This window comes from Babylonia areolata, chromosome 33, assembly GCF_041734735.1.
Source record: "Babylonia areolata isolate BAREFJ2019XMU chromosome 33, ASM4173473v1, whole genome shotgun sequence".
In the NCBI taxonomy this organism is placed as follows: domain Eukaryota; kingdom Metazoa; phylum Mollusca; class Gastropoda; order Neogastropoda; family Buccinidae; genus Babylonia; species Babylonia areolata.
In genome coordinates this window covers 1,217,245-1,243,744 of record NC_134908.1, presented here as the reverse complement: position 1 = coordinate 1,243,744, position 26,500 = coordinate 1,217,245, and the positions used below count along the sequence as shown (strand labels likewise).

Genomic DNA, 26,500 nt, shown 5'->3' with positions numbered 1-26,500 from the left:
GAGACGGCCTCAGGGCATGAAAGCACCCAAACGCCTGAATGTCAATGGAGCTAGGCAACATCAAGCAGAGCTTTGCTGACACCCTGGAGGAACGCCTTGAGTCCACTGTGCTGGACAACCAGAACGTGGAGGCAGCATGGGGCGCACTGCATGAGACGGCGTACAACACTGCCATGGAGTGCCTGGGGCCTTCTGCCAGGAAGCACAAAGACTGGTTTGATGAGAACTGCACTGAGATCAAGCAGCTGCTGGAAGACAAACGCCAAGCCTACAGAGCCCACACTGAAGATCCCAAGTCACAGTCAAAGAAAGACATACTGAAGAGCGCACGCAGCACCATCCAGCTGAAGCTGCGGCAGATGCAGGATTCCTGGTTGAGCAACAAAGCTGACGAGATCCAGGGCTTTGCAGACAGGAACGACATGAAGAACTTCTATAATGGCCTGAAAGAAGTCTACGGTCCCACCACCTCCGGATCTGCTCCACTCCTCAGTGCTGATGGTTCTACCCTGATCACTGACAGGGACGGGATCCTTAAGAGATGGGCTGAACATTTTGACAGCGTACTGAACCGCCCTTCCACCATCAATGATGAAGCCATCGACCGATTCCCCCAGGTGCCAGTCAGTGAGTCGTTGGATGCCATTCCAACTTTGGAGGAGACCCAGAAAGCTATCCGTCTGCTATCCAATGGGAAAGCCCCTGGCTCAGACTCCATTCCAGCTGAGGTCTACAAAGAAGGTGGTATGGTGCTGACTGAGAAGCTTCATCAGCTGTTCCAGTTCATCTGGCAGCATGAGGCAGTTCCACATGACTTCAAAGATGCTTCTATCATACACCTGTACAAGCGCAAAGGAAATCGTCAGGCCTGTGACAACCATCGTGGAATATCCCTGCTGTCTGTCGCAGGCAAGACTGGCCAGAGTGCTACTCAACTGTCTCATAGCGCACCTTGAGCAAGGTCTCCTACCAGAGAGACAGTGTGGCTTCCGGAAAGAACGTGGGACTATCGACATGGTGTTTGCTGCCAGGCAGTTCCAGGAGAAGTGTCAGGAACAGAATGCCGACCTTTACTCCACCTATGTCGATCTGACCAAGGCCTTCGATACTGTTAGCAGAGATGGTCTTTGGAGAATCATGGCGAAGTACGGATATCCCAGAAAGTTCATCACCATCATACGGCAACTACATGATGGGATGCTGGCCCGAGTCCAAGACAACGGAGAGACTTCAGAACCATTCCCTGTCTCCAACGGAGTCAAGCAAGGGTGTGTTCTTGCCCCCACCCTGTTCAGTCTCATGTTTTCAGCCATGCTGACAGATGCCTTCAGAGACGCTAACGTAGGCATTAGCATCAGGTACCGCACAGATGGCTCACTCTTCAACCTCAGGAGGCTTCAAGCAAAAACCAAGGTGAGGACAGACACCGTCAACAACTTCCTGTTTGCTGATGACTGCGCTCTCAACGCTGCCTCCGAAGCTGACATGCAACACAGCGTTGACAAGTTCTCTGCTGCCTGTGACAACTTTGGCCTCACAATCAGCACAAAGAAGACTGAGGTGATGCACCAGCCAGCTCCAGGAAAGCCTTACGTTGAACCAAACATCTTCAACGGGCAACGACTGAACGCGGTGGACAAGTTCACATACCTGGGCAGTACACTCTCTCGCACAGTTGTCATCGACGATGAGGTGAATGCCAGACTCGCCAAAGCCAGTGCTGCCTTTGGCAGACTCCATAAGAACGTTTGGAACAGGAGAGGCATCACCCTGGAGATGAAGCTCAAAGTATACAAGGCCACGCCAAAAAGCTGAACCACTTCCACACCACCAGCCTCAGAAAACTTCTCGGCATAAAGTGGCTAGAGAAGATCCCTGACACAGGTGCTCACTTGTGCAAACTTGCCCAGCATCTACACCATCTTGACATGTAGTTCACATGCCAGACCACTGGCTGCCCAAGAAACTGCTGTACGGTGAACTCCAACATGGCAAGCACTCCCATGGAGGCCAAAAGAAGCGTTTCAAAGACACTCTGAAAGCTTCTCTGAAGGCCTTCAACATCAGCCACGACACATGGGAGCTGAATGCAGTGGACAGACCAAAGTGGCGTTCAGCTGTCTACAAAGGCGCCAAATCCTGTGAGGCCAACAGAATCGCTGCAGCAGACCAACGCAGACAGGCCAGGAAAAGCAGGGCCAGCAAGTCACCGACAGCCGCCACCATCCCCTGTCCACACTGCGTCAGAACCTTCCGGGCGCGAATTGGCCTGACCAGTCATCTGCGCACCCACAGAGCCCAACCCACCCACCCCCAGGATGACTAGATGGTCCTCATTGATCCCGACGGACGAACCACACACATGTTTGTATATGTGAGTGTGTGTGTGCAAATGTATTATGAGTGTAGGTGCAAATATATATGTGTGGGGGTATATCTGTCTATCTATATCTATCTATATAATATATCTGTATATATCTATGTGTGTGTGTGTCTGTGCATACTTGTGTGTATGTGAATTTTTAAAAAAGAACGAAAAAGAAAAGCAATACAATATGATACAATACAATACAATACAAAATGCAAATGGCACTCTCAGTGTAGCTATGCGCGCTCTCTTGGGAAAGCAGCCTGAATTTCACACAGAGAAATCTGTTGTGACAAAAAAGTGGACAACAACACACTACAATACAAAATGATATGATACAATACAATACAATACAAGTCAATACAATACAATGCAATACAGCACATCATAGCATAGCACAGCACAGCATAGCACAATACAGCACATCATGGCATAGCACAGCACAGCATAGCACAATACAGCATAGCACAGCACAGCACAGCACAGCATTGCACAGCACAGCATAGCACAATACAGCATAGCACAATACAGCACAGCATGACACAACACAGCACAACACAGCACTGCATAGCACAACACACATAACACAGCACAGCACACACAGCACAGCACAGTACAGCACAGCATGACACAACACAGCACAACACAGCACTGCACTGCATAGCACAATACAGCACAGCACAACACAGCACAGCACACACAGCACAACACAGCACAGCACAGTACAGCACAGCATGACACAACACAGCACAATACAGCACAGCACAGCACAACACAGCACAGTACAGCACAGCACAGCACACACAGCACAGTACAGCACAGCACAGCACAATACAGCACAGCACAGCACACACAGCACAGCACAACAGCACAACACAATACAGCACAGCACAGCACAACACAGCACAGCACAGTACAGCACAGCATGACACAACACAGCACAACACAGCACAATACAGCACAACACAGCACAGTACAGCACAGCACACACAGCACAGCACAGCACAACACAATACAGCACAGCACAGCACAGCACAGCACACTGTGTGTATATCCACCTCAACAGGAGCAGCAGAACCAGACAGCAGCAGCCAAAGAAGCAGAGAAACAGCACCAGGAGAAGTTGTCGGACGGAATGGTTGAGGATCACAGCATGGCCGACTTCCTCAACGTCGTCGACGGCCCTCACCATGGCAACGGACCCAACGCCCAGGGAGCGGCCTGGGTCAACGCCGGCTACCACAGAGGTCGAAGGGTGGGTGGCAGAGGTCGCGGGGTAGGAGGTTACAGGGCACGAGGTTACAGGGATCAGGGCAGAGGTCATCACGGCAAGGTTGGGGATGGACAGTTCGAGAAAGGCGATCTGCCACCCAGGTTCCTGAGGAGTTAGCGATGTTGTGTCTTTTTACCACAATACTGACTGTTTTTTTTTACCAGGTTGCTCCCCTTCCTCCTGTTTCCTTTTTCGGACGACACGGTGGTTCAAGGTGACTGGTCAACAGCAGTGATTGTTAACCATTCCCTCCACTTCCCTGACTCCCTCCCCCTCCCCCCATACCACCACGTCTCACTTCCAATACCCCCTCCCCCTCCCCCCATACCACCACGTCTCACTTCCAATCCCCCCTCCCCCTCCCCCCATACCACCACATCTCACTTCCAATACCCCCTCCCCCCATACCACCACGTCTCACTTCCAATACCCCCTCCCCCCTCCCCCCATACCACCACGTCTCACTTCCAATACCCCCTCCCCCTCCCCCCATACCACCACGTCTCACTTCCAATACCCCCTCCCCCTCCCCCCCAGTCTCTATCCATCCCACCCCCGTCTTCCCTCAGTGACAGATATTGTTTTTATTTCCCCGTTCTGTTCCGGTTTTGATCATTTTCAGTTTGTGTTATAAGTTAACAAAGTTTTCCTTGTTTCTTTCATTCTTTCCTGTTTGATGATCATTGCTTTAATGGCGGGAAGATGGTTGTAGGTCATTTTTTTTAAACCGTGCAGAGCTTTTGGCTGCTTAGTTTTTGTTGTTTTGTCTTTTTTAAATGATGTGCGATTTTATTTCTGTGGTGGTTTTTTTTTTTTTTCTTCATTCACTTCAAAGCATGGTGACTGTGTGTTTGTTTGATATTCTCTGTTTTGCAGGTTTGTGTGTCCGTAAATTTTTTTCAGAGTTGTGTTTCCTTTCCTATATATGCCTGGGATATTTTGTGTCTGAAGCCAAAAGATTTAAAAACATTATAATATGCCTTTTTCTTTAATAATTGGTTGGGTTTTATTGTAGTATTGTCACAACGGTTGGTGGCTGAATTATCATCATTGAAGGGACCTTACCCACTTCCATCATCCAGTTCCCCATCGGTGGTGAAATGTCAGCATTAAAGCCTGCATTTTTTCACACAAAAATTCATGAATAATTATGCACAAATTCGTTTTTTTTTTTAACATGTGCCAATACTCTGCTTGGTGTTTATGACGACTGTTTAAAAAAAAAAAAAAAAAAAAAAACGATGCTAAAAACCAAGAAGAAAGGTAGAAAGACGAACGCTGCTTATATTTTGATTTCCTTTTGATTTGGTTGTTTTCTTGACGGAAACTGTCTTGATGTTGATAGTGTTGTCATACCAGATCCTGTATGCAGGTTTTGATGTTGATAGTGTTGTCATACCAGATCCTGTATGCAGGTTATGATGTTGATAGTGTTGTCATACCAGATCCTGTATGCAGGTTATGATGTTGATAGTGTTGTCATACCAGATCCTGTATGCAGGTTATGATGTTGATAGTGTTGTCATAACAGATCCTGTATGCAGGTTATGATGTTGATAGTGTTGTCATACCAGATCCTGTATGCAGGTTATGATGTTGATAGTGTTGTCATACCAGATCCTGTATGCAGGTTATGATGTTGATAGTGTTGTCATACCAGATCCTGTATGCAGGTTATGTTACTTCTGTGTCTAACGTTGTCGGCCCTGACTGGCTAGTTAGGGTTGCAAGAAACAATGATATCTAAATGAATAGCTAAGTAAACTTGGTATTTTGTACATGAATATAACCTGGACTTTCTCTCTCTCCCTTCCTTGATTAATGCCCCCCCCCCACCCCACCCCCCAAACTCTCCAGTTCATTTGAGTCCACCCTCAGTTGATTTGATGACGATAGAGTGTGAGTTTCACAATTGTATCAAAGGAGGTGGAAGCAGAACCGTAACCACCTGAACACCGTTTGGCGGTCGCTCATGTGGGTGTTTTCTTCATTCTTGCTTTTTTTTTTTTTTTTTTTTTGCACTTTTTTTTTCTTTCTTTTTTTTTTGTCCTCTCACCTTTTTTTTCTTCTTTTTTTTCCATTAATTTTTGTTCTTTTTTTTTTTTTTAATTGCTGCATCCGTTTGTCTCCTCACCTGTTTGTTTGCCTCCTCACCGGTGATTTCTGGTTGGATGTGCAGTCGTGGGGTTCACATTGTTCGTTTGGTTTGTGTTTTGTTGTTTATGGTGAAGCGTGGTCCTCTTCCTGTCTGGGACAGGATTCACGTTGGGTTTGTTCTTCTTGTTGCTCGTGTATTTCTTTTCTTCCACAGTTTTTTGTTTGTTTTGTTTTGTTTTCTTTGTGTGTGGGTGTGGGGAAGGAGCAGGACTTTGGCAGGAGGTGGGGTTGAATTTGTTTGCTTTCATCATTGTTTCTTTTCTTTCTTTTTTTTCCAGGAACAGTAATCAGTGATGATGATATAGAAGTTGGTTTTCATTGTTGAGATATATATATATAGGCTGATAACGTCCGACGTTAAACTGGAGTGAACGTTACCCACTAACACTGGGAGACTTGGCACTGCACACACACACACACACACTCACGCATGCGTGCACACACACACACACACATCATGCTTAAATATCACGCATTATGCATCACACAAAGTGAAATGATTTTAAAGAAAGAACATGGTCTCGTTTGGTTCTGCGTCTGACTGAGTGGCAGTCTGTGGTCATTTGGAGAAGAACGTGATGTTACCTTGAAACTGTTCTTTCAGCATTGCTTTGCAAAGGAAAATATGTCACATGATATACAGATAGTAGGAAGTACTGTATTGTCATTTTCACTTCTGGAACTGCTTTTGAGATGCATGGTTCATATACAAGAATGCGTTGTTTACTTCATCAGTGTTCAGAATGCTTTTTTTTTTTTAGATATAAATTAATGACTGCTATAAGTTGTATCACTGACACACATACTGCTAGGAATGGTATGTAAATGACTTGAATCCTATAGTGCATAGTGTTAACATTTCATTGTTCAGTGTTTTACAGATAGACATGAGGTTTGTTTATCATTTAGAACTGGTGACATGGTTTTGAAACCAATGAATGACTCCAGTTTAAAATTGTTATAACAGCTACAACATATGTACATTTTTTTTTTTTTTTTTTTTTGTAATGTACTAAATCATCACCATGAATTTTAAAATGAGTATTGTTCTGATTGATAGTTAAGTTCAGTGGAGACCGACAAATGAATATTTCGTAAAAAAAAAGAAGTTCTGTTTGGTTGTGGAGCCATCAGAAATTACAGACAAGTTCTTTCTTTTGGCTTCTCTCCCTCCTCTCTAACATCCCTCCCCCCCCCCCCACACACCCCCTTCCCTCCTCCCCAAGTTCAGTTTTTCAGGTGTGTTTTTTTTTCATCTTGTGACACACATTGATACTCGATTGTGTTTGCTTTCCATACCACAAAACAACATGTGCTCCTCATGAAGAAGACCACACACACAGACAGACAGACACACAGACACAGACAGACAGACAGACAGACACACACACACACACACACACACACACACACACACATAAATCACACAGATCACACATTCCTAGACTGTACACACACACACAAAATTTGGATCTGTATATTTCACAGTATTTTCGACACGGAGCAACATAGATATGGTTGATCTTTTTTCATATACTTGTCATCACTCTTATTTTTGATTCACTCCCACAGATGGTACTCACTGTCACACCCCCACCCCCCCCCCACTCCACATAAAGGAAGTACCAGTAGTAACACACATGCATATGTGGTGGTTGAATCACACCCACACACCCCCCCCATCCCCAGTTCCAAGTGGATAGAACTTACCAGAGCTAACTAGAGTCAGTGAATTGTGTGCTGTTTAGTCAAGTGACTGTATTGTTCGGGAGTCAGAAACAGTTGTGTTGATTAGTTGAAGTGTTTGTGCTTTTTGGTTTGTCTGTATTATTGATCATCGGTTTGTACCTGCTCGTTAATATCATGTGGACCAAGGAAAACACACACAAATGTTGAGGACTTTCTAAATTCGGAGAAAACTTCAGCAGCGTTTATCAGCTCATTTACTTAAGGAGGCATCACTGTGTTGGGACAAATCCATATAAGCTACACCAATAACCATCACTTTTCAGTGGTGGAGCAGAAATCCATGTCAGTGTGTTCCCCTTTCTTTGCCTCTCTCTTTTTTCTGCTCCGGTAAAAGTTTTTATCAGTGATGTGTTGTTTTCTGTCGTTGTCTGACTGATAAATGTGTTTTACAAAACTCTCCTTTCTTTCTCTCTCTCTTTTTTTTTCTGCCCCAGTAGATTTTCTTCAGTAATGCGTTGAGTTTATTCTGTCATTATCTGATTGATGAACATGTGTTTTACGAAACTGATGTGCTGTTTGATGAAGCCATGTGCCATGCGTTTTTTCTTTGTGTACTTGTGACGCGAGGTGCTTTCTGCATTAAACTACTGTGTAGTTCTTTGTGAGTGTCGGCGTCCGTGTGGATGATGTGAAAGTGTGTACGTCTTTCTGTTGTGTACACTTCTGTCGTTGTCGTCGTCTTCTCATGGTCTGTTCATGACAGTGTGGTTTAGAAATGTACGCATTATTCAATACATAAATACACATTCAGCGCACACATGTTACACATTCATCACACATTCACATTGGATAAACACATGCACACACATACATTCAGCACACACATTCACACTGAATACACAGATATTCACATTCAAGACACACATGCGAACACATTCACATTCAATACACATGCACACACATTCACATTCAACACCCACATCCACACACCCCAGCCACACACCCACACACACACCCATGCACCCCCACCCCCGCACACACATTCACTCTGAATACACACATATTCACATTCAAGACACACATGCGAACACATTCACATGCACACACATTCGCATTCAACACCCACATCCACACACCCCAGCCACACACCCACACATACACACACACACACTCACACACACTCCCACACACACACACTCATACAATGGGTGGGAAGAGTGGGGTGAAGGGTCAGAGAAAAAAGAAAGAAAAAAAAGCTGACAGTGGAACAGTGCATACAAAACATTCTCAGACTTCAATCCTCTAGTCACGCTGACTTGCCGGGTGGCTACAGAAAAGAAAAGAAAAAAAAGAAAAAAAATCCAAAAACACACACACACAAGAGAGAGAGAGAGGTAGACCACAAACCTTCATTTCACAGCATAAAAGCAGGACCTTTACGGTTAGCAAAGTGCTCCTGGTTTCAACCGTTAACAGTCCAAAATAAGCAACTATAATTTTGATGATAATAATGGCAATACTCACATTTCTTCCCCTGTGCTTTTCTGTTGATGAGATGTAAAAATTTGTAAATTAGTTAATAACATTGTAATACATTTCCTCCCCTTCACTCCTACTGGCCTTTAAGTCATTCGAGAGAGGAGGAAGTGTAGAGTATATATTATGATATTATTTAAACAAAGTTACAACTTTTTCCATCTCCAGAACAAAACTAAAAGGAAAGAACACAGTGGAAGAAATGTGGATATTGCCATCATATTAATAATAATAATAATAAACGTGTTTTATGCTGCACTTAATCTTATGCAGAGACAAATCAAAGCACTTTCACACCAGTCATTCACGTGCATGTATAACTCCCAAGAGATGAAAACAAAACTTTAGAAATACACGTGAACAGAAAGCTTGGGAAACTGTACACAGGAAAAAGGGAGGGGAGGAGAACAGGGCAGGCTTTAACTCTCTCCATACGAACGGCGAAAGAGACGACGTTAACAGCGTTTCTCCCCAATTACCACCATCAAAATATTACAAGCGGAAGGCTCTTACACTGAAGAGGTGAATGTTGACAAAGAATACCACAGTTCTGACGATGGAAGCTAAAGGTTGGATCATTGAGACACCCACTGGACATCCGAGGGGTCTGTGTAGAGGAGAAGAGAGGACTGGCCGTACTGAGTGAGTTAATTTACACAATTCTTAGTGTTGACTGGGTCCACACAACTGGCTCACCATTGAGCAGACAGTACATTGTGGTCCCACAGTATCAGGACTGGTTGTTGTCAGGGTGTTCTGGTTCTCTACGCACAGTACAGTTCCACATTATCAGGGGCATCGTCATGGTGTTCTGTTTCTCTATGCACAGTATAGTTCAACATTATCAGAGACCTCGTCATGGTGTTCCGTTTCTCTACGCACAGTATAGTTCAACATTATCAGGGGCATTGTCATGGTGTTCCGTTTCTCTCCGCACAGTATAGTTCCACATTATCAGGGGCATTGTCATGGTGTTCCGTTTCTCTCCGCACAGTATAGTTCAACATTATCAGGGGCATTGCCATGGTGTTCCGTTTCTCTACGCACAGTATAGTTCAACATTATCAGGGCCATTGTCATGGTGTTCCGTTTCTCTCCGCACAGTATAGTTCCACATTATCAGGGGCATCGTCATGGTGTTCCGTTTCTCTCCGCACAGTATAGTTCAACATTATCAGGGGCATTGTCATGGTGTTCCGTTTCTCTCCGCACAGTATAGTTCCACATTATCAGGGGCATCGTCATGGTGTTCCGTTTCTCTATGCACAGTATAGTTCCACAGTATCAGGGGCATTGCCATGGTGTTCCGTTTCTCTACGCACAGTATAGTTCCACAGTATCAAGACTGGTTATTGTGCTGTCCTGTTTCTTTCTGTGCCAGGTCTATCACTGACTGATGCAGACACTGCTGGGCTGGCTGGAAGTCAGGTTGTAGAGACAATGCTTTCTGCATGTCCTCCACCGCTTCTGAAAAACGACCTGCAACATCAACAATTATCCCTCTGAAAAACGACCTGCAACATCAACAATTATCCCTCTGAAAAATGCCTCAAAACATCCAACAATGATTGTTCTGCTTCTGTTACATTATAGTCATTATTATTATTTTTTTTTAATTTATTTATTTATTTGTGTAAGCTTATCTATTATTTATTCCCCCCCTTTTTTTTTCCCTCAAGGCCTGACTAAGCGCGTTGGGTTACGCTGCTGGTCAGGCATCTGCTTGGCAGATGTGGTGTAGCGTATATGGATTTGTCCGAACGCAGTGACGCCTCCTTGAGCTACTGAAACTGAAAACTGCAAAATGATCTGAAACACCATTTCTGCTTCTGCATAATGATCTGAAACACGAACAATTCTGCTTCTTCAAAACACTTTAAAACTGACCAATGCTCCTCCTATAAAATGATCTTGCAAGGGCATCAAATACCCGATTCATTAAATTGGTTTTTCAATATTTCAGTAAGTGTAAACAAATAGTGATGGGACACGACTTGCAATTTCCAGGCAACTTTCTGATGAAGTTTGGGTGCAGTTTCAGCATTTTAAAACATTTTTTAGTGCAAGTTTTCCTGTTTATAATGACAAAGTTTTGTTTCACTACCTATAAAGTATTAAACAAAGCTATTCTGGAGTGATATGTGTCAATGTAAACTGTAGATACTTACTCAGTCTGTAGTGGATCAGTCCACGGTTGTAGTGCGCCACAGCCAGGTGAGGATTAAACGTCAGTGCCTGTGTGTAGTCCTGGACTGCCAGCTTGAACTCCACCTTGAGGTAATACAGAAACCCACGATTGTTGTGGGCCATGGCCAGCTTCTCTTTTCTGAAAACAGTGATAAGTAATGATGATAATAATAACAGTAACAGCAGTACAGTTATGATAATAGTACATTTATATAGTGCTTTCAGACCTCACAAAGTGCATCTCAATAAGACTCGAAGCATGCAAGAACGCACACACACACACACACCACACACTCACACATACTCATGCATGCACACATGCGTATGCACATGTGTTTTAAAGGATGTGAGTGACAGAATGATGGTTTATAGAGCAATAAAATAAAGGTGGCAATGAAGGTATGGGCTTTGAAAATGAATGGTTAAAAATGAATTTAACTTCAAACACATTTTCATGATAAAGATTAATCACTCAGACTGATGCTGGGCGTGCATGCACACACACACGCACACACACACACCACCGCCACCACCACCACTCATACTATTTTATTGTAAATATTTTGGGTGCTGAACATGACTGTAACTCAGGCCAATGCAAAAACAAGAAAGTCGTAATTCACAGTAACTTCTCATGTCGCATCTAACTGAAGTGCACCCTCCCTCACATCGTTTCCCCTCAAAACAGATTATCACTGGCGATGGCTCAACCAAAATGTCCATTTTGACAACAATCCCACTTACTGCACTCTGTTGCAATCGGTGGGTTTACAGGTATTCTGTTGCTCTATAAACTCAGAGTACGCTAGTAACGCTTCATCTTGGCGTCCTTCCTTTTCTAAACGCTCTGCTTTACCAAACTGATCAAAATCCATTGCATTTCCACTGGGTTGAAACTTGTTTAGGTTTTTTGGTTTGGGCGTCTGCTCGAAAGAAAACAGTTGTTGGAGTACTCTCCCTTCAGTTCAACAAGGTCAGTCACACACACCAAACTTTTATTGCCCCATTGATCATCTGTGAAAATTCAATGGTTTATCGCACTCCCTAATAACTCCACTGCATCAGCATATAATGTAATGAATAAATGAAGGTAATTCCCAGTTAAAAATAAAAAGACAGATTTGCGTACACACACACACACACACGTACACTCACAGCTACACACGTAAATTTAATGTCTGTTCACTGAAGTGATTTTATGTTGGGGTGAGGAGAAGTGTATGCATAGTATGTGTTGATATGTGTGGGAACGCGTTCGAACCGTATACAGTTACAAATGTGACAAGAATGTTTTTTCTGTAAATCCGGGATGGAGAAGGAAGTTTGGGGGATTGAAACAAACTAAGGAATCCAATTAATTAACAATACAATCGTCCATCTGATTAACGAGAAGTGTGTGTGTGTGGTGTGTGTGTGTGTGTGATTCTGCGAACGGTCGCAAAGAAATCATTATTACATCAACGGAAATGATTTGGTAATCGGGATAATAATCTCAAACAAATGGGCGCAAAAAAAAAAAAAAAAAAAAAAAGAAGAAGAAGAAGAAGAAGAAAAAAAAAAGAGACCATGTAACTGAAAGAAAGAAAGGATAAAAGACCGAACTAATGAATGAATAAATGAACAGACGAAAAAAAAAAAAAAAAAGAAGTCAACACGTGACTTTTCTTCCTTTGTTCGGTTCCGGTAAAAAGTACACATGCTGTTTCCGGCAAAGTTGAAACCCACACGAACGAAGGCGAGTTGGTTTGCTGCGCAGTTGGTTCTTTTTGTCTAGCCGCACGTGTTCATTTTCTGTTCGAAGTGTCGCCGCTTTGGTAAGTAGCATTATTTTGCTTATGTTCAGTCAACTTTTAGAAATGTTTCATTATTGTTATTATTATTATTAGTTTTTAAATCTCAAGACAACGGCTCGGTCAGCTGATACTGAGAAAGTGAAGCCACCACTCGAGCCATTGTGTTATTTGCACTGCTGATTGTAGAACTTTGTAAGAACGGTACCTTTGCTTGTACCACTGTAGTACTTGTTTAAAGTCTTCTTGCTGATTAACAGCCATCTTTGTTGAAGAATCTTTTGCACAGGTGGGTGGGGTGTGGGGAGGATATAGCTAGTGGTTTGTAGTGTGCTTTTTTTTCTTTTTTTTTCCGGTGGTGTGGCGATTTGCGGGCCTGCAGCTTCACTTAGGTTGCTGCAGGGCCTTGGGCTGAGTGCAGCTCCGCATGCAGCTGCGCCTAAACCGTTAGGGCCAAAATCCTTTTTTTTTTCCCCGCAGCGCCTTAGCCATCAGGGCCAAATCCATTTACCCCTAAAAAAAAAAAAAAAAAAAAAAAAAAAAAAAAAAATCATCCTCTTTTTTTTCCCTCTCCCTCTCTGTGCTGCGCACCTCCCACATGTCAATAATAGCTGGACTAACGGCTGATGACATTGCAGGAAGGAGAAGAAAAATACAGTAAATAATCACAGTGACAGTAGGGATAGAGGTTGTGGCGGTTGTTACCATAATACCAGGTGTAATGCTTGTCTCACTTCCACCCCCTTCCCCAGCAAGTTTTTCAAATTTTCATTGTATGGCCAGTTTGTCATTGCACCTTATTTTATAGTTATAATTATATTGAAGGCTCATTTGCATGTTTGTGTTTCTTGTACTGGCAGAAGCTGACGTAAATAAATGGAGACCCCAAAGGAAAGCAACCCACCTCCCACCAAGTCCCAGACAATGATCTACATTTGTGGAGGTATGTTTTCTGCGCAGAGAAAAGCAGAAAAACAAAAGTATTGGACTGCATCATAATTTCTAAAAATGGCAGTGGCGTAAACAAACCGACTTTGTTATAATTTAAAAAAAAAAGTTATTAGTAAGTCAGGTCCACACACATTGCATGTACACACACTTGTAGACTAGAAATAGTTGTATGTATGTATTTATAATGATGATGATGATGATAATGTAAGACACACTGGCTTACACATCAACATAGATAGATTTGTGTGATAAATCATATGGTAATATGCATGCACAAAAAGTGAAATTTAGACACACATGTCAACAGAGACTGAGAGAGTTTGCAGGTGCTTTTAATTGTCATCAAGATATGGCAGTGAGTGCTGGACTTTGAAAATCTTCCTCAGTTTGAAAGAAATCCTTTCGTGTGTCAGCCAGGCATGTGTGGAGACCTTGTGTTGTCAGTAGTTTGGTGGTTAATGCATTGAAGTTTGAACTCAGGTCCTGAAGCCGAGTGGAGGTCCTTGGGGCTGAGTTAAGTTTGTGTGTGTGGGGGAACGGGGAATGGAGGGGTGTGAGTGTGTGCATGCACATGTAGTTTGCACTTACATGTGTCAGAAATCTTGTATTTCTATTTGATTTCCGATTCATATTTGTGCCTATGATATACTTTCACTCCCAATATTCTTTGTGGCACTTGATAATGAAGACCCATTTTATTTCGTTCTGTGGATTAATCGAGAACAGTTTACAGGGAACGAGCGATGACGTCATGAAACAAGGATTAACTGAGTTATTTCCCTTCATTTCGGTCCACTTCACTTTTGATCCGACTTGCTCGAACATCTCGTGCTCTAGATCGATTTACAAGTGCAAAATGGAAAAGCAAAGGAACTTGAAATAGGAAGAACATTGACAAGCTTGGTCTTGAGGCAAGGTGTCCATACATCGATAGACTTAGCTTTGTGAATGGCTTCGACCAGTACGATTTAGTTGTGAGTGATTGTCTCTGGTGTCTGCGTGTGTCACTGTGAGTGATTGTCTCTGGTGTCTGCGTGTGTCACTGTGAGTGATTGTCTCTGGTGTCTGCGTGTGTCACTTTCACTCTGTTGTCACTTGTGTGACAGTGTGCATGTGTTTTTTCTTCGATTTTACGCCTGTTCACTGAGACAGAAAAAAAGTATGCATGCACGCACATTCTGTTAGTGTGCTGTCAGTATGTGTGCTTGTATGCACTGATCAAAACAAAATTTAATTACACATACTTAACCGTGACCCAACTAGTGCAGAAAAAAAGTATGCACGCACGCACATTCTGTTAGTGTGCTGTCAGTATGTGTGCTTGTATGCACTGATCAAAACAAAATTTAGATCAGTGGCTTGTGAGTGAGTGTGTGTGTGTGTTTCTGAGTGGTGTGTCAGTGTGTTAGTGTATATGTTAGTGTGTGTGTGTGTGAATGATTCACTGCATGCTTTGTGTGTGTGCTGTGTCGTGTGTGTGTGAATTTGTGAACGTGTGCCACACTATGTGTGAGTGAGTGCATGTGTGTTGTGTTAAGGAAGGAGAGAGAGAGAGGGAGAGAGTGTGTGTGTGTGCATGTTTGTGTGACTTACGTGTGTGTTGGATGTGGAGGTTGGTTTCAAACTATGTGAGCCAACAGCTCAAGCATAGATATACACACCCACACTATCAAGGCACAAAACAAACACATACTGACACTGCACACACACATATGCATTCACACAGAGTACAGGGAAAAATTCACATTATGTTACCTCCTTATCCGATAAGGATAAGATGCTGTCTCTCTCCCCCCCCCCCCGCCACCCAGGTGTCCAGTTACTCTTTTTGTATACATTCTAAAGTGGGCAAGTTCTCATGTATGTTGTATGTCTTTTGTATGCATCTGACATTTGCCTTAGGTGAAGGATGGAGTTTTCACTTTAGCACACATTAGTCCCACTTTTTCTCCAATGCTGAATCCACAGTCAGCAAGAAAAGATCCCCAAGCAGAAGTTGATTTTCAAATTCACTTTCCTCTGTTATGTGCTTACAAGACACTTGTTCACCCACCCCAGCCTTTTAGTATCATACCAACATATCACTGTATGATTGTGTTTGTAATGGGAATCTGTCATGTCTCCTGCGTGAAGATTAGATGGTCTTTTCTGGAAAATTTCAAAGCAATCAATTATTGCTTCTTCTTTTTACCCAAAGGATTCCACAAATTGATGAGGCAATCATACATGATTGTAGAGACCGTCTCGCTAGTCAGTCAAATGTTCACTGGTATTTGCAAACGTCATTAGGGTGCACTGGATAGCTGCGATACATGTCTGCCTCCTTGTTCTGTGACTTCTTCAACTTGCTTCCAGTTGTAGTTTCAACTATGGGAAATCGTTAAAAACCGATACCCAGTGAGTCCTGATTCAGTATTATATTCTCAACTTCTACAGCCGATAATGTAGCGAGTGGCATTGCTCAGTATCTTTGTGGAGACAATCATAGTTTAGCATCGCGTCACGTAGTTTTGTTTTCGTCAGTTGCGCCCGACAAAATGGCATCCTGTCCCACAATACACCACGCGTGACATCATCTTCTCAAGCCCTATGAAATGGTATGTCTTAACAAACCCTTCTGTTTGTTACTACTCATTTTATTACTAAATCTGTTCGTATTTTTGTTGATTATTGTTGAGCTGATGGTCAGAGCTACCATAAGGGTGTTGATGTTTTGCTAAAACTGTTGGTGTGCTGTTGTTGTTGTCGTCAGACTGTCACATGGAGAACGAGATCAAGGCCAGAGATCCCATCCGTTGCAGGGAGTGTGGCTACCGTATCATGTACAAGAAACGCACCAAGAGGAGTATCCTTTGCTTCCGCTGTCGTACATGATAGAAAGATGTGTATTATATATGTGTGATGTGTTGTTTAATGTGTGGTGCTTAGAGCCCCTTACATGGGGAGTTTGTGAGAAAGATGTGTATTGTATATGTGTTATGTGTTGTTTAATGTGTGGTGCTTAGAGCCCCTTACATGAGGAGTTTGTGAGAAAGATGTGTATTGTATATGTGTTATGTGTTGTTTTATGTACAGTGTTTAGAGTCCCTTACATGGGGAGTTTGTCAGAAAGATGTGTATTGTATATGTGTTGTTTAATGTGTGGTGCTTAGAGTCCCTTACATGGGGAGTTTGTGAGAAAGACGTGTATTGTGAATCTTGTGCAGAGACAAACCAAAGCGCTTTCGCACCAGTCATTCACACGCATGCATAACTCTAAAACTGTAGAAACTAAAGACAAGGAAGGGCAGGCAAGGGAGGCTATTTTGGGAAGAGGTGGGTTTTAAGGCCAGACTTGAAAGAGCTGAGAGTGGAGACTTGACGAAGCGAAAGAGGAAGTTCATTCCAATCGCAAGGTCCAGAGACAGAGAAAGAACGGCGGCCAACAGTTGAGTGTTTGAATCTGGGTATATGTAAACAGAGTGGATCCGAAGCCGATCGTAGTGAGCGAAATGGAGTGTAGAGGTGAAGGCAGCCACAGAGATAGGAAGGGGCAGTTTTGTGAATGCATCTATAACACAGAGTGCTGATCGTGTACTTTATTCGGTGTGAGACAGGGAGCCAGTATTTCATTGACATGTCTTTTTTTAAGTCCATGAAAATAGTCTTTCAAAAAATGACCCAGGATTGTCAATGTTTTAAATTATTTGTCTGTAATGTTGAAATAAACAGTCATGCATCATTTTCATCAGTGAGAAATGAAAATGGTCCAAGTGAATTTGAATTTAAAAGTGAAAAACAACCTGAAGAAATACAGCAACCCCAGTCCTCGAAGGATTTTTCCCACCGAAATTGAGGTTCCATCTGTAAATTCAGCAGACGGCTTTTCATGCAAGGGATATACGCCAGCACTCAGAATACCTGATCGGTAATTAACAATAAAGTTTATCCTTCACAGTAATTAGCAGCTGCCCAGGCCTTAGACTTGACACGCTTGTGATGTCAAAGCTGATGGTGTCTGTTTTGTCTGTGTTCTGGTTTTGTTCCATTTGTTTTAGTGTGATTGTTCTGATCAGTTTTGTGTTAGTGTACAGGAGGTACGTCCCTGTTTTTCATGGTGATTCCTTAACAGCTGACAGTGGTGGTGTTTGACGCAAGATAAAACCATGGGCTGTGTGCGATGATGTTTCATCGACGTGTGAGAGGCACACCAATGCTGGAGGATTTTTACACACACTGACACGCTGAAGGAAACAGGAACAACACAGGACGTTGAGACAACTGGCCGTTCTGACTCTGCCTCAACAACGCTGACATGTTATTGACAATGCAGGATTACGCTTCAGTTACTCACAGACAAGCTATTGACACAACACAGGATTACACTGCATTTACTCACAGACAAGCTGTTGACACAGCACAGGATTACACTGCATTTACTCACTGACAAGCTGTTGACACAACACAGGATTACACTGCATTTACTTACAGACAAGCTATTGACAACAGGGTTATGCTTCACACAGCAATAAATCAACGACACTGATGAACCAGAGATGAGTGATGATGGATGTAGAGTCATTCTTCGATCCACACAGCTTCTTCATTCATGTTCACTTCCAAGGTTCACTGGATGCTCTTTGAATTTTTTGGTGTTTTTTTTTTAAATTCTATTTTAGTGTCGTGTGTTTTTCTCCAGTTTTTGTATGAGTGATGAGCAGATGGTATGTATGCATGTTTGAATGATGTCATTTTTGATGACGTGTCATCGGATTCATCATCATCATTGTAATTGTCATCATGATGATCATGATTGTCATTGTCATCATCATGATTGTCATTGTCATCATTGTTGTCACCAACTTCATATAATCATGATTGTCATTGTCATCATCATTGTTACCAACTTCATATAATCATGATTGTCATTGTCATCATCATTGTTGTCACCAACTTCATAATTATAATCATCATCATGATTGTCATTGTCATCATTGTTGTCACCAACTTCATATAATCATCATCATGATTGTCATTGTCATCATCATTGTTGTCACCAACTTCATATAATCATCATCATGATTGTCATTGTCATCATCATTGTTGTCACCAACTTCATCAGTTGTCTGTACTTGGAGTGATCACTTTCATGTTGTACAAAATACATTGCCATTGTCATTTGTGTGATGTTGAATGTGTATTTGAAGCTGTGTGTTGAATAAAAGGAATGTGAGTGTATTTGGAAGTTTTGTTGTTATTTCTTTTGATACTGATTATTTGTACATGAGAATCTCTGTCTGACACCTGCACATTATATACATTCATTCCTCTACCTGCAGCCTTGACCACTCACACATACATGTACATGCACACACACACACACACAGGCTACACACACAATTTTCAGTTTCTCGGTTGCTGCGTTCAGACAAATCCATATACACTACACCGCATCTGCCAGGCAGATGACTTACCAGCAGCATAACCCAACACGCTTCGTCAAGCCTTGAGAACTTGTACATACACACACACACATACATGGCACACACACACACACACATACACGGCACACACACAGAGTCACACACACACATACATGGCGCGCACGCACACATACACGGCACACACACACACACACACATACACGGCGTGCACGCACACTCACATGCACGCGTGCGCACACACGTACACACACATGGCACGCACACACACACACATACACGGCGTGCATGCACACACACACACACACACACACACACACACATATATATATATATTGACTTAAGTCAATGCTGCTTGTGCTACCGATTCAGCTAGCATACAGGTAAATGAAAGGTGCACTGTGAAAAAATCCAGACAATTCTTACACAGTTTTCTGTTTCGGTTTCTCAAGGAGGCGTCACTGCGTTCGGACAAATCCATATACGCTACACCACATCTGTTAGACAGATGCCTGACAGCAGAATAACCCAGCGTGCTTGTCTTCACAGCAATGACAGACGAAATGTGCAAAGACAAATTCGCTTTCACTCAAGACATTTTAATCCTGATTATGCTACACTGAATATACAGACAATACAGAACAAACACATATGCGTCGATTTTTTTTGATTTAAAAAAATTTTTTTTTTCTTTTATATAATATTTGAAGTGAAAGAACAATGACGCTACGAGAACAAATAATTAGCAAATAATTGAACAGAACCCTCGACCGCCGTTTCGGTACAGAGGGACACAACTCCACACTGCCACACCGGTGAGGTAACCATCACGGTTACCTCCCTTCGCTTGGCACTGCACATTTCTTTTTATCACAATCATAATTCTTCTTCTTCTTCTTTTTAATTTTTTTAATTTCCATTTTGTTTGAAATATTTTCGTTCTTCCTCTGTTGCCGTCATCCTGTGATTGTCGTGTTTCATTGTTTCCCTTTGACTCGAAAGAGTTAATGGGAATAAAATTGTTTTCTGTTGACTTATTGTTCTTGTACATTGTACTGAGTGCAATATGGACTTCCCTGTCTGCAGGAGGGGGGCAGGGAGAGGGGTGTGAAGGGGGGCGGGGTATGGGACCACGGACTTTAAAACCTGTTTATCAGTCTGTGAGGAGAACCCATTCTCTGTGAGGAGAACCCACTCTCTGTGAGGAGAACCCATTCTATGTCTGTGCTGCTCAGGGCACCTGTCCGGTCTCTGGCTTTGCTGGGAGAGCTCGTACACACAAACACACACACACACACACACACACACACACACACACACACGGCACACACACACACGGCACACATGCATACACACACACACACACACACACACGGCACACACACACACACACATACACGGCTCACACACACACATACACGGCTCACAGACACACACACACACACATACACACACACACACACACACACACACACACACACACATACCCGGCACACACACATACCCGGCACACACACACACACACACACACACACACACACATACACGGCACACACACACACACACAGAACGTACAGACTAAAACGTGTACTTTCCCATCGCGATCGACTCAATCCCCAAAGTCCGTTGGCACCGTTGCCATTAGCAACAACACCAAACATGGCCGACCAAATCCCGGCAGTCCGGCCATTTTCACAAAATCTCGATTTTCATCACACACAATAGCTCGTCGCGATCTTCTGATCGACAGCTCGCGCTGTCGTGTCACAAGTGTCCAGTCGACACAGCACTAAACTCACCCGAACAACAAAACGCTTTGTTTGTCTCCCTTTCTCCCTTTATTATTCATTTCATACACTCGTGTATACCTTCAGCTGACATTCACTGCATCAGAAAATACTGTGTAGTGCTTTAGGGAACTATAACCGTGAGTAAGGTACTAAAATTCTTTAGCGGCTAACAATTACGAACTCAGGACAATGTGTACGAAAATAACTGAATGTTTCGGGAACAGGCTAAGCGTGGTTTTGTTTTGACTGACAAGTTCAGTCGTGTTTCTGTTTTATTTCTTGACCCGAACAGCTTGTGTGATCGGCAGTAGTTCCTCATGTCAGAGTTTGAGTTTCTCGGAAGTCTATTTGCATGCCATTTATTGGGTTGTGTGAGTTGTGAAAGTGTGCCGCGTGTTCAGTTTCGCCGGGTTTGAAACAATATATTTTTGGTTGTTGCAACAACGTCGGTACAAGAGGTACGTGTGTGTGTGTGTGTGTGTGTGTGTGTGTGTGTGGACAAATGAACACGAGGTCGTGCATTCGTGCTCCCTATTCAATCATGAAAAATACAATTTAGAGACATGCAAATTTGAATGTTGAAGGAGATCACAGAAAATCATACTTTCAATCTAAGAACAATCAACATACTTCAGAAGAAAATGACAGTATATCTATCTGTAACTCTCTCTCTCTCTCTCTCTCTCTCTCTCTCTCTCTCTCTCTCTCTCTCTCTCTCTGTGCTGTGTGTGTTTGTGTACACCTAATGAATGAATGTGGTTTTGGTACAATGTTTTGGTGTGTTTTGCCCTACTGACCAATTACTTTCTCTGATCGGAGATAGTAAAGTAATCTGTATTCTATAGTAAAGTAATCTGTATTCTATATTACAACAACAACTGACCACATTCTCAGCCATGAAGTGTGTATATTATCTCCGAACCAGAACCGTCCAAAACCCTCTCTCTACTACCCCCCGACCCCCCAGCCACATCCCTCCCCCACCAACACCCACTCACCAACCCCATGACCAGCCTCGGTGACGTCAGCCGCACGGCCGCGATGACGAAGCCTACGACGTCATCAGAGATGACGTCAGCGGAGCTGCGACGTCAGCAGCAGGAGAGACTGGCTCTGCGGATTCAGGCAGTGTTTGTGCGGTTCCTGTTCGTGCTCCAAGGGGTCACACAGCTGTACGTCACTCACTACTACCTGGTGGATTTCGCCTTCATGAATCTGTCCGCAGTGACTCGCTGGGCTCTGAAACTGTGGGCCTGGTACCTGTGTCTGGTGGGGTCTGTCAACTGGCTGTGTCTGCTGTATTACGGGTCAGTGTGTGTGGTGTGTAGTGTGTATGTGGTGTGTAGTTTGTGAAGTGTGTGTGTGGTGTGCAATGTGTAGTGTGTGGTGTGTGTAGTGTGTGTGGGGCCTGGTACCTGTGTCTGGTGGGGTCTGTTAACTGGCTGTGTCTGCTGTATTACGGGTCAGTGTGTGTGGTGTGTAGTGTGTATGTGGTGTGTAGTTTGTGAAGTGTGTGTGTGGTGTGCAATGTGTAGTGTGTGGTGTGTGTAGTGTGTGTGGGGCCTGGTACCTGTGTCTGGTGGGGTCTGTTAACTGGCTGTGTCTGCTGTATTACGGGTCAGTGTGTGTATGTGTGTGTGTGCGTGGTGTGTAGTGTGTGGGCCAGGGGGTTGGTACCTGTGTCTGGTGGGGTCTGTCAACTGGCTGTGTCTGCTGTATTACGGGTCAGTGGGTGTGTAGTGTGTGTAGTGTGTGAGGTGTGTAGTGTGTGAGGTGTGTAGTGTGTGTGGTGTGTAGTGTGTAGTTTATGGGGGGTTGGTACCTGTGTCTGGCTGTGCGGGCTGCATTACGGGCCAGTGTGTGTGTAGTGTGTGGGTGGAGTGGCGTGGAGGTGAAGATGGGGGGGGGGGGGGGGGGTGTCGTGGTGGGGTGTGTATGTTTGTGGGTGTATTTGTGTTGGTAAATATATATATATATGTGTGTGTGTGTGTGTGTGTGTGTGGTGTGGTGGTGGTGGTGTGTGTGTGGTGGTGGTGGCGGTGGTGTGTGTGTGCGCGCGCGTGTGCGTGCGTATGTGTGTGTCTGTGTGCGTGTGAGTCTGTGTCTGTGTCTGTGTGTGTGCTCGCTCCGCGCGCGCGCGGAATGTTGCCTCAATAATTTACTTTTGAATGCACAGGAACGATTACAGACCAGCCAACCACAAGACCCACACCAATGATGCTGACGTCATCGGCCCCGAAAAGAACGGTACGACCAAGGCTGACGTCATCAGCACCACCCCGTCTGATCTCAGTGGACAGGAGAGTGTCAAGGGGAGGCCACTGCCATGGACGTACTGTCAACGCTGTCAAGTGGACACCCCCCCACGAACACGTCATTGCAAGAAATGCGAGGTATTGGGGGAGTATTGTGTGAGGTGTTCAGTTGTATCGTATATATACCCACGAAAGGTGTTCAGGCACTAAGCAGGTCTGCACATAATTTATTATGTTGACTTTTGGAGATCGGAAAAATCTCCACCCTTTACCCACCAGGCGCCGTTACCGTGATTCGAACCCGGGACCCTCAGATTGAAAGTCCAACACTTTAACCACTCGGCTATTGCGCCCGTCAGATTAAAGACAATCTAAACCAAGTGACTATTAGTGAGTGAGTGAATTTGAAAGTTTTAGAATTTGTTGGTTGTATTTTTGATTGTGTACTATTTATGATTGTGTGTTATGACTTGTGTGCATGCGTGCGCGTGTGCTTGTATGTGTTGTGGGGGTGGGGGTGGGAGTGAGGGTGGGGGATGAATAATTTTTGATAATGTTTGGTATCTTGCGTTCACTTTTTGCTTTTTGATATTTACGTGCGTTCTGTTTGAAAATGCCAAGGGCTTGTTTTCAAGATTAGGCGTAAATGCTCCTGATGATGATGATGATAAAGATGATGATGATGATAGTAATAATATATACATTTGTATTTGTATTCGTATTTCTTTTTATCACAACAGATTTCTCTGTGTGAAGTTCGGGCTGCTCTCCCCTAAGGAGAGCTCGTCGCTACACTACAGCGCCACCCATTTTTTGTTGTTTTTTTTCCTGCGTGTAGTTTTATTTGTTTTTCCTATCGAAGTGGATTTTTCTTAAAAAATTTGCCAGGAACAACCCTTTTGTTGCCGTGGGTTCTTTTACGTGCGCTAAGTGCATGCTGCACACGGGATCCGAATGACTAGCGCACAGACCACCACTCAAGGTCTAGTGGAGGGGGAGAAAATATCGGCGGCTGAGCCGTGATTGGAACCAGCGCGCTCACTGCAGATTCTCTCGCTTCCTACTAGGCGAACGCGTTACCTCTAGGCCATCACTCAACTTATGATGATGATGATGATGATGATACTAGAATTGAACCGTGCCCCCCAGGTGTGCATCGTGCGCCGGGACCACCACTGCGAGCTGGTGGGGATGTGTGTGGGACACAGGAACCAGCGGTTCTTCGTCGTGCTGGCCAACTACGGCATCTTCGTCACCTACATCGGCGCCTACATGACCTTGACCTACCTCTACCACCACCATCCGGAGGGGACGTCACTCTGGAACTACATTCCGCCTGTCTTTTTCTATCAGGTGTGTGTGTGTGTGTGTGTGTGTGTGTGTGTGTGTGTGTGTGTGTGTGTGTGTGTGAAGGGGTGGGTGGGTGAGAGGGTTTGCGGGCGTGTGCGTATTGCCTTAACATGAAAGTGATTATATATATATATATATATATATATATATATATATATATATATATATATATATGTATATATATTACATAACTGGAATCAAGAACAACACTTCTTTTTTTTGCTGTGGGTTATTTTACGTCGCCTTATTAAAGCACTTTTTACACATCTCCTCAATTTATCGACTCATCAAAAAAAACAACAACAACCAAGAAACACCTAACATCCTGACCCCCATAAAAAAAACCAAAAAAAGAAAACAAAAACAAACGGATCCCTACGGGGATTCGAACCAGCGACCCATGGGTTGCCAGGCACGGTGTTTTATCCGCCAGGCTATGGCACTGTGCAGGGCCTGAGGGGAGAGATTAGCGGACTGCAGCTCCTGCTGACCTACCACGCCTACATGCTGGTGGCCTTCTGCCCCCTCACCCTCATCTACTTCCTCAGTGAGATCAGGTAGCGTCATCCTCATCATCATCATCGTCGTCGTCACCCTCCTCATCGTCATCATCATCATCGTCATCGTCGTCGTCGTCATCCTCCTTTTCCTCCTGCCCCCCATACCCCCTCATCAACTCCCTCATTGAGATTTGGTATTCGCCGCCTCCTCCTTCTCATTATTATCATCATCATCGTCATCCTCATTATCGTCACCATCATCATTATCGTCGTCGTCGTCATCCTCATCATCATCCTTTTACCTCCTCACCCTCATTTACTTTCTCAGAATCCTCCACCTCCTTCTCCTCTCCCTCCTCCTCATTATCATCGTCGTCATCGTCATCCCCCTCCTACTCCAGCCCCTTGCCCTCATCTACTTTTTCAGTGAGATGAGGAATCCTCTTCCTCCTCCTCCTCCTCATCATCATCATCATGATCCGCCTCCTCCTCATTAATATATATAGATATCTCTGTGTGTGTGTGTGTGTGTGTGTGTGTGTGTGTGTGTGTGTGTGTGTGTGTGTGTGTGTGTGTGTGTGTGTACATTTCTCTCTCTCTCTCTCTCTCTCTCTCTCTCTCTCTCTCTCTCTCTGTGTTTGTGTCTATCTATCTGTATGTCTGTAATTATTATTTTTATATATGTACATCTCCGTGTGTGTATGTGTGTGTGTGTGTGTGTGTGTGTGTGTGTGTGTGTGTGTGTGTGTGTCTAGTGTCTGTCTGCCTCTCTGCCTATCTGTCTGTCTGTGTCTATCTGTCTATATGTCAGAATATATGTACATCTCTCTGTGCATGCGTGCGTACGCGCGCGCGCGCGTGTGTGTGTGCGTGCGCGCGTGTGCACGCGCGTGTGCTGTATGCGTATGTGTATGTATATACGTGCACCGCGTACCTATGCGTGCAGCGTGATCCTGCAAGGCAAGACGATGCACGAGGTGATGAAGAAGCTGAAGCACGTGCAGGTGAGCAGCAGCCTGGCCCACAGACTGTGGCTGGTCTTCGGGGACCTCTGGTGGCTCAACTTCCTCTTCCCCACCGTCTTCTTCCTCCCACACAAGCACCCGGGGGTGGAATTCACCGGGGTGCTACTGGCTGAGGGGGGCACCGGGACTGGGGACATACAGCAGGGGAAGGAGGGGGAGTGTGTTGGGGGAAAGAAGGTGGACTGATGGTCACTGTGTGGTCATTCTGC

At 44.0% G+C, this 26,500-nt stretch overlaps 4 protein-coding genes across 9 annotated transcripts in view; 3 read left to right on the top strand and 1 right to left on the bottom strand.

Annotated features, from left to right (window-relative positions):
* The window catches only part of LOC143277178 (TPR and ankyrin repeat-containing protein 1-like), a 118,356-nt gene extending 110,209 nt beyond the window's left edge, over positions 1 to 8,147 (top strand). For all 6 annotated transcript variants that reach the window (XM_076581942.1, XM_076581943.1, XM_076581944.1 and 3 more), the window contains one exon: positions 3,435 to 8,147. In XM_076581942.1, coding sequence (XP_076438057.1) covers positions 3,435 to 3,758 — 324 coding nt within the window. In that variant the 3' untranslated portion in view covers positions 3,759 to 8,147. The remainder of the gene's footprint in view (positions 1 to 3,434) is intronic.
* A 440-nt stretch (positions 8,148 to 8,587) lies between these two features.
* On the bottom strand, positions 8,588 to 12,157 carry LOC143277024 (uncharacterized). The gene is made up of 3 exons (XM_076581747.1): positions 11,955 to 12,157; positions 11,192 to 11,349; positions 8,588 to 10,502 (listed from the first exon to the last, which is right to left on the bottom strand). The coding sequence occupies exons 1-3, from the start codon at positions 12,083 to 12,085 to the stop codon at positions 10,363 to 10,365; spliced, it is 429 nt and encodes a 142-aa protein (XP_076437862.1). The 5' UTR covers positions 12,086 to 12,157; the 3' UTR covers positions 8,588 to 10,362.
* A 712-nt stretch (positions 12,158 to 12,869) lies between these two features.
* Positions 12,870 to 19,168, top strand: LOC143277161 (DNA-directed RNA polymerases I, II, and III subunit RPABC4-like). The gene is made up of 4 exons (XM_076581925.1): positions 12,870 to 13,024; positions 13,861 to 13,943; positions 16,704 to 16,796; positions 18,070 to 19,168. Exons 2-4 carry the CDS (start codon positions 13,877 to 13,879, stop codon positions 18,090 to 18,092), a joined length of 183 nt encoding a protein of 60 aa, XP_076438040.1. The 5' UTR covers positions 12,870 to 13,024; positions 13,861 to 13,876; the 3' UTR covers positions 18,093 to 19,168.
* A 2,074-nt stretch (positions 19,169 to 21,242) lies between these two features.
* LOC143276831 (uncharacterized) lies at positions 21,243 to 26,477 on the top strand. Its single transcript, XM_076581486.1, has 6 exons — positions 21,243 to 21,619; positions 22,087 to 22,468; positions 23,338 to 23,554; positions 24,566 to 24,769; positions 25,217 to 25,323; positions 26,213 to 26,477. The coding sequence occupies exons 2-6, from the start codon at positions 22,167 to 22,169 to the stop codon at positions 26,475 to 26,477; spliced, it is 1,095 nt and encodes a 364-aa protein (XP_076437601.1). The 5' UTR covers positions 21,243 to 21,619; positions 22,087 to 22,166.
* The last annotated feature ends 23 nt before the right edge of the window (positions 26,478 to 26,500 follow it).